Source organism: Mastigoproctus giganteus, chromosome 2 (assembly GCF_048544385.1).
Source record: "Mastigoproctus giganteus isolate SK-2022 chromosome 2, ASM4854438v1, whole genome shotgun sequence".
NCBI lineage: Eukaryota > Metazoa > Arthropoda > Arachnida > Uropygi > Thelyphonidae > Mastigoproctus > Mastigoproctus giganteus.
The window spans coordinates 220,946,030-220,960,725 of record NC_143576.1 but is presented as its reverse complement, the minus strand read 5'-3'; the positions used below and the strand labels follow the sequence as shown (position 1 = coordinate 220,960,725).

Below are 14,696 nucleotides of genomic sequence, written 5' to 3'. Positions count from 1 at the left end.
CACGAGTAAATAATACGAAGGTCTTTGAGATAACAGAAGAGGAGAAAAAGCAGTATGCACTGGAACTTAAAAACAAGTTTGAGCTTCTGCAGATTGCTCAGGACCAAGATATCGATGAGGAATATTACAACTTTCTCAAAGTGATAAAGCCCAAGAAACCTATAGGTAAAAAGAAATCCAAATAAGAAAAAATTAGTCATGAAACACTTGTCATGATGAACTGAAGGCGACAAATGAAGAGCAAGATAAACACTGACAAGGAGAAAATCGAGTATACTGAGTTATGCAAAGCCATTAGAAAGAGACTTAGAGAGAAGATAAGATTTAACACAAGAACAGGCATTAAGGGAAAACAAAGGTTTGTTTGTTTGTTTGATTGAGTTTTATTGGCGCATCAGCAACTATGGCTATAATGCACCGGGAAAACAAAGGACTTAAATCAGCAGCCATGAGCAGTAATACAGGAAGACAAATGATATTGAAACTGAAGAATAGCAATGGTGTACTTATAAATAGCAGAGAATGCATAATTCAAATAGCAGAAGACTACCATAGAGAATTATACAAGGAGCCAGGGAATGATGCCAGCAGTGGGGAAGATGGATCGCAAATCAGTAACACATATGACATACCCGATTTTCTTCCTGATGAGGTAGAACATGCGTTGAAGAAAATGAAGAATCAGAAAGCCCCGGGAGAAGATGAAGTTACTGTAGAGTTGTTAAAATTGGGAGGAAGAGACATGACACAAAAACTGGCAAGGCTCTTCACAAAATGCATTAGAAAAGGGGAGAAGATACCTAAGCAGTGGAATAATGCAATCATAGTTTTGCTGCATAAGAAAGGAGATAAATCAGAAATTGGAAATTATAGACCAATTAGCTTGTTATCCCACATCTACAAGTTGTTCACAAAGATCATTACTAACAGATTAGAAAGAATACTTGATGAGAATCAACCGAAAGAGCAAGCTGGCTTTAGGACAGGATTCTCAACTATGGATCACCTTCATGTAATATCAAGCTAATGGAGAAAGCAAATGAATATAAAAGACCAATACGCCTGGCATTTATGGATTATGAAAAGGCATTTGACTCCATACGGCATAAGGCAATGTTTCGGGCACTGGAAAGACAAGGCATAGATACCCCATATATTATGATTTTGAAGAAAATATATGAGAACGCTACCTCCTTTATTAGACTAGACAAAGACAGTAGCAAATTTAAAATTGAGAAAGGGGTTCGACAAGAAGACAATATATCCCAAGTTGTTTACTGCTGCCCTTGAGGAAGCCTTCAGATTAGACTGGTCGCAGAAAGGAGACTGTGAATGGAGAGTACCTAAACCATTTACGATTTGCAGATGACATTGCAGTCATAAGCCACGATCCCAAAGAATTAGAGGAAAATCTTAATCAGTTATGCAGAGTTAATAAGGATTTTGGACTAAAGATGAATATGGCTAAAACAAAGGTAATGTTGAACAAGTATGCCACAGAAAGGAACATAATGATTGAAGGAGCAGTAATTGAAAGGTGGAGTCATATACTTATCTGGGACAAGTTATTAGCTGTAATAATGATAAATGGCTGGAAGTCAAGAGAAGAATAAATTTTGGATGGATAGCATTCAGGAAATATAGTCACATACTGAGGAGCAATATCCCAGTTTGTCTGAAACGTAAAATAATGAACCAATGTGTAATCCCCACCATGACTTATGGAAGTGAAACTTGGGCACTCACCAAAAGAATGGAAGAGAAGCTGAGAACTACACAGCAAAGAATGGAATGAATTATACTGGGAATCAGACTGTTAGATAAGAAGAGAAACACATAGATTAGGCAGCAAACTCAAGTAAAGGACATTTTTATCAAAACTAAAGAACTAAAATGGTCTTGGGCAGGACACATAGCTCGAAGACATGATGACAGATGGACTAAGAAAATAACAGAATGGTACCCAAGAGGAGCTAGAAGAAAACCTGGAAAACAACAGCAGAGATGGATAGATGAAATTCATGAGTTTGTGGGTAGTAAATGGATGGCCAGTGCTCAAAACAGAAGGAACTGGAAAGGCCTTCATCCTGCAGTGGATTGAAAATGGCTGATGATGTATACAAGTGAAGTCTCGTGAAGTGATAGTAGTGTTTCTGCCCTTATTCTCTTAGTCGGCACCATAATGGTCAAAATGAAATATTCTGTACAGAACTTCACAGGGTTAAGGTGAAACTCACTATCGCCCTGCACAAGCTCACATTTTACTAAAGCACATTTCTGGAGGTCACTACCATGAAACAATAAAAACAATTTGCACTTTCCATGTTATTGGGATTTTCTGTTCATGCATCTAATTATAAACGTTAGTAAACTCGATCTTATTGCATTTGCGAAAATACTGATAGCTGGAATTCTGTGGGTTTTTACGTTATTATGGTGAAATGTATGTCCCCTTCACTGAAATCTTCAGTCATAAAAAAAAAAAAAAAAAAAACCATAAATAAATTGTAAAAAATCTCTTTTTTCCTATTTTTCTGTTTGTTACTCCGTATCTCACTTGTGCAATTTGTGCATGCCGTGATTGTCGTTATTGATTGCTTATTTTATTTATTTTTTTTTTGTTTTAAATTTTACAATCCTTAAAAAAAAAAAAAAAAAAAATTGAGCAAAAAAAAATCTACGCAACTCCATAGTTGCATTAGTCGGGGACTTACTACAACGAAAAATGTTCAGTAACCTACGTAAAAAATATGGCGATAGATAAAAAACTTACAAGGCACAATTGTGTGTTCAATTCGATGCTTCCCTCTACTTTTTGCGATGTCGATTTTAAATCTGATAGCTTCCCTATATTTTTTACAATGTTGCATATGGTTTGGTCAACAACATTATAATGGTTCTTTAAAGATTTAACAGATGCACTGTTTTCAAACTTTTGAATAATTTCAAGCTTTTGTTTAACTGAAAGTGCAGCGTTTACCTATCATTTTGACGATTTCTAAACAAAAAAAATATATATATATTTACTATAAAAAAAATTAACATCCCTGACATAAACGAAACAAAATTTGTCTTTTTGCAGTACAAAGGAAAACAAAAATTAATGCAATGCACTAAAACAAACTACTAAACATTTTTCTTTTTTCGAGCGGACGACTTATAACGCCGCTTCCTGTCACTTATTTACAACTTGGAAAACATCTGTTTATACCTATTCTAGTTATTACTTGAATTTTATGATTTTTGGTTGATTTTTTTTTTTTTTTTTTTTATTTATTTATTTGGAGTCTTGAAGGGTCACGGTTACTCCGATCCCGGTAAATCGAGAGTCTGCTATAATTACATAGGTCATTCATGAGTAGATATCGATCATAGTGTTTGGGTTGTTGTTGTTGTTGTTATTTTGGTTTTTAGGAGCATTAGCAACTAAGGCCATATTGCTCCAGGATATGCAGTGGTCATTCCCTGAATAACTTTTCCGCATCCTCCATATTTGGTGGTGACGGGCTCGAACCCCGGTCTAATCAAGAAGCGTGTGCTACGCACTGCTGCTCCTTCCCACCTGGCTACGGAGACGCCTTAGTGTTTGGGTAAGGTGCCACCTGTGGTTTCCCACATCTGCACCATCAGTACTTGGTTTTGGTTTTTTTTTTTTTTTTTAAGGAGCATTAGCAACTAAGGCCATATTGCTCCGGGATATGCGGTGGTCATTCCCTGACCTTTCCGCATCCTCCGTATTTGGTGGTGACGGGCTCGAACCCCGGTTTAATCAAGAAGCGTGTGCTACGCACTGCTGCTCCTTCCCACCTGGCTACGGAGGCGCCTGCACCATCAGTACTCTTGTGATGAATACTGAACCTCTGTAAAAGCCAGAAAAGTGTTGCTTGTTGCATGTGTAGTTTACTATTGGGTTCTGTTGTTTGTGCTGACTTCTTGGCTGCAGGGGCCCCCTAGTGGGACTCCACGTTGCCTGCCACCACCACCACTGGGAGGTGAGCCAGGCTGTCCACAGTACTCTGGCTGCTCTCCATCAGGGGGTCGCCTGAGCTTCCTGATGGAAAACAAAAGAAAAAGGCATGAGTGAGGGAGATAGCCGAAGGGTGGGAGTAAAAAGGGGGAGGAAGAACATCAGTGCATTTCAACAATCTTTTACGTAGAAAGATTTGACCTACTCCGCCATATCTCTACATTTTACGTAGAAAAGCGTGCGTGGGAGTTGGCAAGCAAAGCAAGCATAAGGCAAAGCCCCCTAGTATTAATTATTATAAGTAAAGAAGTCTTTGCTGCATTCTTTTCCAGAGACTTCTCATAATCTGCCTTAGCTTGCCTAACCTATTTTGTGACTTTAGATTATAGACTAGTTTATATCTACATTTATTCTTCTGTATCAACAGATAATTTATATGCATCCCATGCATTTTTCTTCTCTGCCAGGGATCTGAACAGTTCTTCTGACATTTATTTAGATCTAAGCCTGGAATGGCATTTCTTAATTGGTATGAAGAGCCTAGTAGCTTCTATGATTACTTCCCAGAATGCTTCCCCCATTTAGTATTTGCTGCTGGAAACATCATCAGTTGGTGCCATTATATAAAATTTAAAAGCTGTCTGAGACTACCGTAGCCACCCTTACAAATGCAAAAGATTTTCCCTTTACCCACGATAGTAGTTACATCTTTAAGTAAGTCTGAAATCGGCACACTGATCACTGACATTTAGAGGGTCCTTTACTTGTAGGTTCTTAACACGTGAAGAGTCGCTGCTGATAATTAGATCAAGAGTATTGCTTTCTCTTGTTGCTGTAGAAAACATGTCATCCAATAAATCAACAAAAGTCTTGCTAGTGTGTGAGTGACCATGCCGCAAGTTCCAGTTAATATCTGGAAAGTTAAATAGTTAAATGGCTAGTTAGCTTACAACTTTTATCTTTACAATAATGGTGAAGCCAAGTTGAACAGTTGTAAAATAAATGACATAATGATGTCAAAGAAGCACCTGAAATAAGAATGTGTATAGATGGACCTTCTTATTGACTTTGTACCTGAGGCCTCTCATAACCTACATTTGTTCCTATTGATATATTTAATATTTATGTGTAAGAAACAAAATTACAACAAGAATATAATAAAATCATGATTCCATTTACATAAAGCATTTGCTATTGTTGTTATTTGTTGGGTTCTTTAGGTGCACCAGCAACTTAGACCATATTGCACCTTTGTGTATTATAGCTGTAGAAATGTTCACGGGCCAAATTTTCATGTTGTGCAGACTTAAAAATCAAGAATAACTTACAAGGGAAAACCTCATTTCCTCAACCTGAAGCCCAGATTGAAGAAGCCTTTAAGAATTTCCTCAAGCTGTCAAAAGGATTTGACCCAGATCTCTCCAAATGAGTGACAAGTGGCAAAACCCCAGGGGCTTACATCCAGTGAGTATAGGCTTGGCACACCCAGGGTCCTGAGCTGGATATCATCATTCTTCTCTTTCTTGGCAATTCCTCTCTCTCTCTCTCAGGGTAACTTGGAAATATTTTTTTTTTTGGCTGGTGCAGCACAAGCCTCAGGCTTCCTTGCACTATATGGCTAATAATAATAATAAGCCGGCATATGGAAGACTTACAGTAAAGCATTATGAACAAAACAAAGAGAAGTGGATTTCAGCCATGTCACTCTTTGACATATGGAGCATAAAAACTTCACTATGAAAATACAAAAACAAAAAACTACAAATTCATTACATCATCATCAGCCATTTTCAATCCACTGCAGGATGAAGGCCTCTCCAACAACTTTCCAGTTCCTTCTGTTTTGGGCACAGGCCATCCATTTACTACCCAAAAACCCATGAATTTCATCTATCCATCTCCGCCGTTGTCTTCCAGGTTTTCTTCTAGCTCTTCTTGGGTACCATTCTGTTATTTTCTTAGTCCATCTGTCATCATGTCTTCGAGCTATGTGTCCTGCCCAAGACCATTTTAGTTCTGTTTTGATAAAAATGTCCTTTACTTGAGTTTGCTGCCTAATCTATGTGTTTCTCTTCTTATCTAACAGTCTGATTCCCAGTATAATTCATTCCATTCTTTGCTGTGTAGTTCTCAGCTTCTCTTCCATTCTTTTGGTGAGTGCCCAAGTTTCACTTCCATAAGTCATGGTGGGGAGTATACATTGGTTCATTATTTTACGTTTTAGACAAACTGGGATATTGCTCTTCAGTATGTGACTATATTTCCTGAATGCTATCTATCCAAAATTTATTCTTCTCTTGACTTCCAGCCATTTATCATTATTACAGCTAATAACTTGTCCCAGATAAGTATGACTCCACCTTTTCAATTACTGCTCCTTCAATCATTATTTCCCTTTCCGTGGCATACTTGTTCATCATTACTTTTGTTTTAGCCATATTCATCTTTAGTCCAAAATCCTTACTAACTGTGCATAACTGATTAAGATTTTCCTCTAATTCTTTGGGATTGTGGCTTATGACCACAATGTCATCTGCAAATCGTAAATGGTTTAGGTACTCTCCGTTCACATTGACTCCTTTCTGCGACCAGTCTAATCTTCTGAAAGCTTCCTCAAGGGCAACAGTAAACAGCTTCGGAGATATTGTCTCCTCGTTGAACTCCTTTCTCGATTTTAAATTTCCTACTGTCTTTGTCTAGTCTAATAAAGGAGGTAGCACTCTCATATATTTTCTTCAAATTCATAATATATGGGGTATCTATGCCTTGTCTTTCCAGTGCCCGAAATATTGCCTTATGCTGTATGGAGTCAAATGCCTTTTCATTATCCACAAATGCCAGGCATAATGGTGTTTTATATTCATTTGCTTTCTCCATTAACTGTGATATTACGTGAAGGTGATCCATAGTTGAGAATCCTGTCCTAAAGCCAGCTTGCTCTTTCGGTTGATTCTCATCAAGTATTCTTTCTAATCTGTTAGTAATGACCCTTGTGAACAAACTTGTAGATGTGGGATAACAAGCTAATTGGTCTATAATTTCCAATTTCTGATTTATCTCCTTTCTTATGCAGCAAAACTATGATTGCATTATTCCACTGCTTAGGCATCACACCTTTTCTAATGCACTTTGTGAAGAGCCTTACCAGTTTTTGTGTTATGTCTCTTCCTCCCAATTTTAACAACTCTACAGTAACTTCATCATCCCCAGGGGCTTTCCGATTCTTCATTTTCTTCAATGCATGTTCTACCTCATCAGGAACAATATCGGGTATGTCGTATGTGTTGCTACTTTGCGATCTATCTTCCCCACTGCTGGTATCATTCCCTCGCTCCTTGTATAATTCTCTATAGTAGTCTTCTGCTATTTGAATTATGCCTTCTCTGCTGTTTATAAGTACACCATCGCTATTCTTCAGTTCCAGTATCATTTGTCTTTCTGTATTACTGCTCATGGCTGCTGATTTAAATCCTTTGTTTTCCCTTAATGCTTGTTCTACTTTTCTTGTGTTAAATCTTCTTATGTCCTCTCTGAGTCTCTTTCTAATGGCTTTGCATAACTCAGTATACTCAATTTTCTCCTTGTCAGTGTTGTTCTTGCTCTTCATTTGTCGTCTTCGGTTCATCATGACAAGTGTTTCTTGACTAATTTTTTCTTCTTTGGATTTCTTTTTACCTATAGGTTTCTTGGGCTTTATCACTTTCAGAAAGTTGTAATATTCTTCGTCGATATCTTGGTCCTGAGCAGTCTGTAGAAGATCAAACTTGTTCTTAAGTTCCAGTACATACTGCTTTTTCTCCTCTTCTGTTATCTCAAAGACCTTTGTATTATTTACTCGAGTCAGTTTTTTCCTTTCCTTTCCTACATCTATATCAAGTGTACATCTTACCATTCTGTGATCACTTCCAACATTTACTTATTCAAGACGGTAACATCATTCACAATATATCTTCTGTTAGTGAGGATGAAGTCAATTTCATTAGTTGTTAATCCATTTGGACTCTTCCATGTCCACTTTCTGTTCACCCTTCTCTTGAAAAAAAAGTGTTCATTACTGACAGTCCTTGAGATTCTGCAAATTCCACGTCTTTCACCTCTTTTATTTCTTTCACCAATTCCAAAATTTCCTATAGTTCCTCTTTCTGCGCTGTTTTGCCTTTTTCCAACCTTAGCATTGAAGTGCCCCATAATAATAGTGTAGTAGGTTTTCTGCTCATCTAGAAGACTCTCAATTTCGGTGTACATTTCTTCAACCTCTTCATCATCATGGCTCAATGTTGGTGTATAAATCATTATAATCTTTAGCTTGTACCTCTTAGAAATCTTGAGTATTAGTCTTGACACCCTTGGTGATGTACTTTTGAATTCCAAAATGTTGTTTTTAAAATCTTTATGGACCAGAAACCCAACTCCACCTTCACTCCTTTCACTGTTTACATTGGTGTACAGCAGATTTCCACTTGATAAACTTATAAGTGATTCATTTCTTCTTCTTGTTTCAGCCAAACCGATGATATTCCAATTCACATTTTCTAATTCCTTTTCCAGCTCTAATATCCTATCTTCACCGATGAGTGATCATACGTTATAACAGGCCAAGTTCAGTTTCCGTGCATGGCAGCCTGGTCGTACCCAGAGATTCTTAGCACCCTCTGCTTCCACTCTGATCCTCTCGCTGCCGTAAGAGGGAGAGTGGAAGCTGCTGGGGACTGAGGGCCATTTGTTTCGTCTTGCTGTCGTGTGTCAGAGGGTTTGGTCTTTTCCTCTTCACGCTGACCAGGCGTCTTGAAGAGAACCACTCTACACATTCGTTGCCACCTAAGTGATGTAACAGGGCTTACCATCGAGAAGGTGTGCATGAGTGGATTTTAGGGAGGCAGGCCAACCGGACTTCTCCTAAATCTTCTGTAATAAAGAGATATTGGATCCATCAGTGTTTTAGGCTGAGTGTCTGATAACACACAGGATACCTATTCCCCTCTAAGCCCCATTCATTACATAAATGACTACAAATAAAATTTTAAGTAATAGCCAAATTTCTAAACATTTTATTTTATCAGCAGAATTTTTATATATCACATCATTGTAGTTGATGTTATACAGAAGTGGCATGAGTAATTTATCCAGGCTGCTTAGCTTTTTTTTTTAAAGATATAAACTTCCTAGTTTTTTTGGTATATCTTTATTCTAAAATTTTTATTTGTATAATGCCTTGATTTTAACCTTCCATAAACAAGATCTTTCTCCATTCCAGTTGATAAACTCTAATATATTCTTGGGACATTTTAATAGCAATGCCCATGAATATAATAAAATCCATGGTTCACTTTAAGATGTTTGGGATATACTCCATTTTATGGGTACACATTGTCGCCACATTGTGGGCACAGCCGAAGAATGGAGTGATTGTCCGGTCGAGTTCTGTGATTGAGGTGATTTTTTTTTAGTGAAAAAAGGTTTTTACGCGACTTCGAGAGAGAGAGATTCAAGCAAAAAACTGGTCGTTGGCCACGGCCAGGACTGCATTCTTTCTCACTAAAGTACGAAGGTGTACCAATAATCTGGAGTACAACCAAGGTTTGTATTTAGGATGTGAAAATCATGAATACAAATTATAGCAATTTTCTCTCTTTAATTATTTTTCCTGCTTAGCTTCTATACCAAAAGAGCATTTAAAATCCATTATTCGAAAAAAAATTTAAGATTTGAAATACCCTCAGTTCCAAAAATCACAAACATTTATTCTTTCTGAATTAATTTCAAGGAATAAAAATATGAATAGCAAATGCTTAAAAAACGGTACTCACCTTGTATAAATCTGCAATAAATTTATTGGTAGATGGTGGCTAAATTTAGGTGAATGGGGTGAAAATATTTTAAACAGATTTTAAAATGAGTGCAAGGAAGTAGAAGTGCAGATCTCCAATCCTTGGTTGTCATAAAGAGGTTAAAGGATGTGAATGAAAAAATGAAAAAAAGAGAAGACCGGTGGTACCAATTGTTGTTACGAGGGACTTTCATTGAATAAACCGTCATCAGTTGGCAAATGGGAGAGAAGTGAGCACGTGTTGTATTTAAAGTTTATCTATACTCCCGTGATGCTCTTTTTGACACGCGGGGGGGGGGGTTATACTCGCATAGTTCTCCCTTACCATAGTGAACTCGCAGCACAATTCCGACATACATTCAAAGATACCGACATCTCCCTCACCTTCTCTACTTACAATAAACTAGGTTCCCTATTTAATTCTTATAAAGATACACACAAATATCCCATCAATGATCTCAATAATATATCTCATAAAATGCCAACCAAACTGCGACACCTGTTACATCGGCAGCACTACCACCAAATTCAGTTCTTCCACAACTTCCAATACCCACGCATACTACCACTTCAGCAGTTTCAGGACAAGTCAATCCTGCACTGAGTTAACCACCCACACTCAAACCCACAACCACACCCCCCTTATTGATTCTGCCATCACCATTATTAAACTTAGATCGAGCTACAGAATTCTTCAATATGAAGCCCTCACCATTGAATGGTATCGACATCATTCCGATCTCAATATTATTAACATTAAACTTCCCTTCAACCTCTCACCGGCTTGGAACCTCTCGCAACTAAAGTTCCTACGTGTCAAAAAGAGCATCACGAGAGCACAGATAAACTTTAAATACAACACGCACTCACTTCTCTCCCATTTGCCAACTGATGACGGTTTATTCAACGAAAGTCCCTTGTAACGACTATTGGTACCACCGGTCCTCTCTTTTTTTTTCATTTGCGTCCTTTAACCTCTTTATGACAACCAAGGATTGGAGATCTACACTTCTACTTCCTTGCACTCATTTTAAAATCTGTTTAAAATATTTTCACCCCATTCTCTACCCGCCTTAGTTCTTTTTAATGCTTCTTCCAACCTAAATTTAGCCACCATCTAAATAAATTTATTGCAGATTTATACAAGGTGAGTACCGTTGTTTAAGCATTTGCTATTCATTTTTTAGTCAGATTTATCACGGTATTATAAGATTACTATAATTTCACTACTCTGGAATAAAAAATTAATGTTACAATTGCTGATAAGAGGACCAGATGTGATATGTTAGTTTTAATAAACCAAACTGAAAGCATACATATTTAGTACTGGTGTGAGGAACACAAAATACCACATGAAAAAAGTAAGAGCAAATCAATTTAGCAGTTAAGAATATTAAAATAAACTGGAGATACACAACGTTAGTCTCACGGAAATCACTGAAACCAAGCCAAACCAAAAACCTGTTGTTCATTGCAAGGGTAATTTTTACATTTGTTTTTAACCTTTTTTTTTTCCCCTTCACTTAAAAGCCAGTCTTTTCATTTACCTAGAAATAACTTGCAATGCTTTCAAAGGTAATTTTTGCTACAGTTTCTGTAATAACAAATTTAGGAGACCTTTTTTCAACAGGGTAAATATAACCCTCAGTGTCAATATATTATAAAGTTCTCAACAAAGAGAGAGAAAATTTCTCCGCAATGAATATCAATATTATTTCAAAGGCAATAAAATAGTTTAATCAGTTTTAAATTCATTAATGACAATAAGTGAGATAATGCTGCAACTGGTACCAAGTGCAATGAAAAAAAAAAAAAAAAAACTGCAACTGAAAAAAAAAAAAAGAAAGAAAAAAGTCTATTATATGAATGAGGTCATAACCATAAAATAAATTATGGTGCATTTAATAAGATCCAGTGATTCTTTTGTGTGAGAAGTCATCTCATTAATGTCTGCACACTGGCCTAATAAGAAAAGTTATGCTATATAACAGGCCATAAATGATAGCTACACCCATCATCTATTTCAAGGCAGTCATATGAAATAAACAAAATAATGTCACTTTGATGGTCATTTTGATCCTATTTAATGGCGATCTACAATGAAAAAACTATGGAAAAAAAAATTATCAGAAAGCACTTGGACTTGCTCAAGTGGAAAAAGAAATAAAAAAAAAAAAAAAATTCCCACATAAGCAACAATGTATAAATAATGGACTGCTAACATGGAGTTCTAAGGCAGTGCATTTCAACCATTTTTGACCTTGGAACCCTTAAACAAATCTCAATGTTTTTCAAAGAACCCCAATATATACAGATCAAATTAATATCCAATTAATACAAAAAATCTGTGGAACCACTTAGATCCTTTGAATCTAAGTGGTTCCACAGATTTTTTTTTTTTTAGAACAGTTTTATTTTTTCTGGCATCCTCAAATACAGATCAGTGGCAATTTCTTATCACTGCTGTTAAGGTCTTATACAACAGTTTTAAAATACACAACCGTAATTAAATAACCATACTATCCTGCAGATATGAATATTAGTATTTATTTTTTTCTGAATACAGGAAAAAAAAAAAGAAATTGATAATCTACATTGTTTCATAGCTATAAACTCAACTTCTAACTCAGAGTAGGAAATGCTATTCTAAAGAGCCTTCATAAAGCTACAATAACAATTCCATTTGTTCAGTTGTTACTATAATTGTATGAATATCAGAAAGTCCTACTCTGAGGAAGCAGTTTACAATTGTACCCGTGAATGTCAGTAGAGATTACGAGCATCTTCCTTTATTCTGCATTCAGGATTAATTAATGCTGATTCTCAAAGCTTGCTGGAGAGATTGCTTATTTGATTAGGTTAGTGCTTTAAAAAAAAAAGTTAGTTTTAAAATGTTTCATGGAAATTAGATTTTTATACAAACTGTTTTCACAATGTATTTTTTCCCTTTGGTATTGCAGTGAAGTATCTACCTTCATCAAATAAGTTTTCAGTTACAGGTGCTGTTGTTGGGTTTAAGTACATCAGTAACTTTGAACATTTTGTGCCATTGTGTATATACATTTATTTGTGGACCAATATGCATGTTGTGTGGGCTGAAAACCCCACAATAACTCAGGGGGAGTGCATATTCTCTTCACCAAAAATCCATTAACTACAGCCTCAATTGTAGAGGACTTAGAAATTCCTTCAGTCGTCTATAGGAATCAAACCCAGACTTCTCTGAATAAGTGACAAGAGGGAGCCACTCTATTGTCATGAAGGACAGTTGGTAGGTATAAATCAATATTTAAATTTTTGACCTGTGTTTTATGAAGGCGTGATAACATTGCACAATAAAAGTAATATTAGCATAAGCAATAAAAAGCTTCTTTAAAGAAATTTTCAAACTGATTGCTAAGGTTCTCAAAAAAATTAACAATTTACTTCTTGTAAATTTAACTGACAGGTCATTACTTCATCGAATAAAAAATAATAACAATAATAATACAAAAACAACTTTCCACGTTATTTCTTAGTTTGACTAAGTCTTGAAGAGTGGACAAGACTGGGGTAAATAACTAGCGATTTATTTATGAACATATCGTAAAGAAAGGGCTTTGATCCATAGGTTGCATACATAATACGAAATAACAAAAATGTACACAATTGAACACGTGTTTGTCCTACTATCATTATTAAGCAATCTCCAGTCTGGCCAACTCTTGAAAACATCTCAGTAATCGTATTAACCTGAAAGACTCATATCGAGGCAACGAAATCAATCCACCAGGTTGCTGGCAGCCAGGAATGAAGTCGATAAATGACATATTTCCACCTGAAGAAGCATGTGGACTCGTTTGATTATATGATGGAGGTGCAGACGCTGAAGCATACATTTCAACTGCATTAGGAAAATGCCAATACACTTAATGGTACACGCTAATAGCAATGAAATCAGTTTGCTGGCAACTATCTAAAAATACTTTTCCTAAATTTCTTTCTTGCTTATTATTGTAATCACTATACTTAAAGAATAAAATCAACGAAAAAAAAAAAAAAAAAAACAGAAATAAATATTAACAAAATGTCTATATCAAGTAGTGCACACACCACCGCGTAAAGTGCTCATACGCAGTTTTGATAAGATATTCTACGCTTTGCCTTTGAATATTGATTTTATTATATTTGGACACTTCCGCGTTTGCATGGAGAACGTAACAAAATATGTTTCACTGAAACCTTTTCTTTCTCTAAACGCAAATATTAAAAATATGTAATATGTTATGTAATTATGAGCAGCGCCATGGAAAAATCAAACGGGTTAGTCGGTTCCCATCCCTTGGAAAATTATCATTCATGTAACCTGAGATATAAACAGTGGTCGAAATGTAAAATTTTAAGAAAACGGCACGCTCGTTAACAGAATATCCTATTTTTAATAGATCAATCCATGTAGTACATGCCTAGTTAGGATAAGAGGGAATTGCGTAGACACGATAGGAGGGAGTATACGTTAAGTGCCATGTCAATCAGAGCTCACATCTGGTGAGTATAGGCTTGGCACACCCAGAGTCCTGAGCTGGATATCATCATTCTTCTCTTTCTTGGTGATTCCTTTCTACTTCTCTCTCTCAGGGTAATAGGGATTTTTTTTTTTTTAGCCGGTGCAGCATAAGCCTCGGACTTCCTTGCACCATATGGCTAATAATAATAATATCGGAATGGTTAGCCATGTTGAAATGCAGACATTGTAGAAATAGCGGAACATGGTGCCACTCCGACATAAGTGACGCCGAATTTGAATATGGGGAGTACAATGTATACAGGAAGAAAATACAGGACTGGAGTTGTGGAGGTTTTATGCTCTTAAGTAAGAAGCATATTAAATATAAGGAAGTGCATCAGTAGCGTAGCTACCCT

At 36.4% G+C, this 14,696-nt stretch overlaps 1 protein-coding gene across 1 annotated transcript in view; it reads right to left on the bottom strand.

The window, feature by feature from the left end:
- LOC150090152 (uncharacterized) overlaps positions 1-13,758 on the bottom strand; it is a 55,831-nt gene extending 42,073 nt beyond the window's left edge. The window contains exon 1 of the mRNA XM_090368975.1: positions 13,527-13,758. Coding sequence (XP_090225101.1) covers positions 13,527-13,672 — 146 coding nt within the window. The 5' untranslated portion in view covers positions 13,673-13,758. The remainder of the gene's footprint in view (positions 1-13,526) is intronic.
- Between the last annotated feature and the right edge of the window lie 938 nt (positions 13,759-14,696).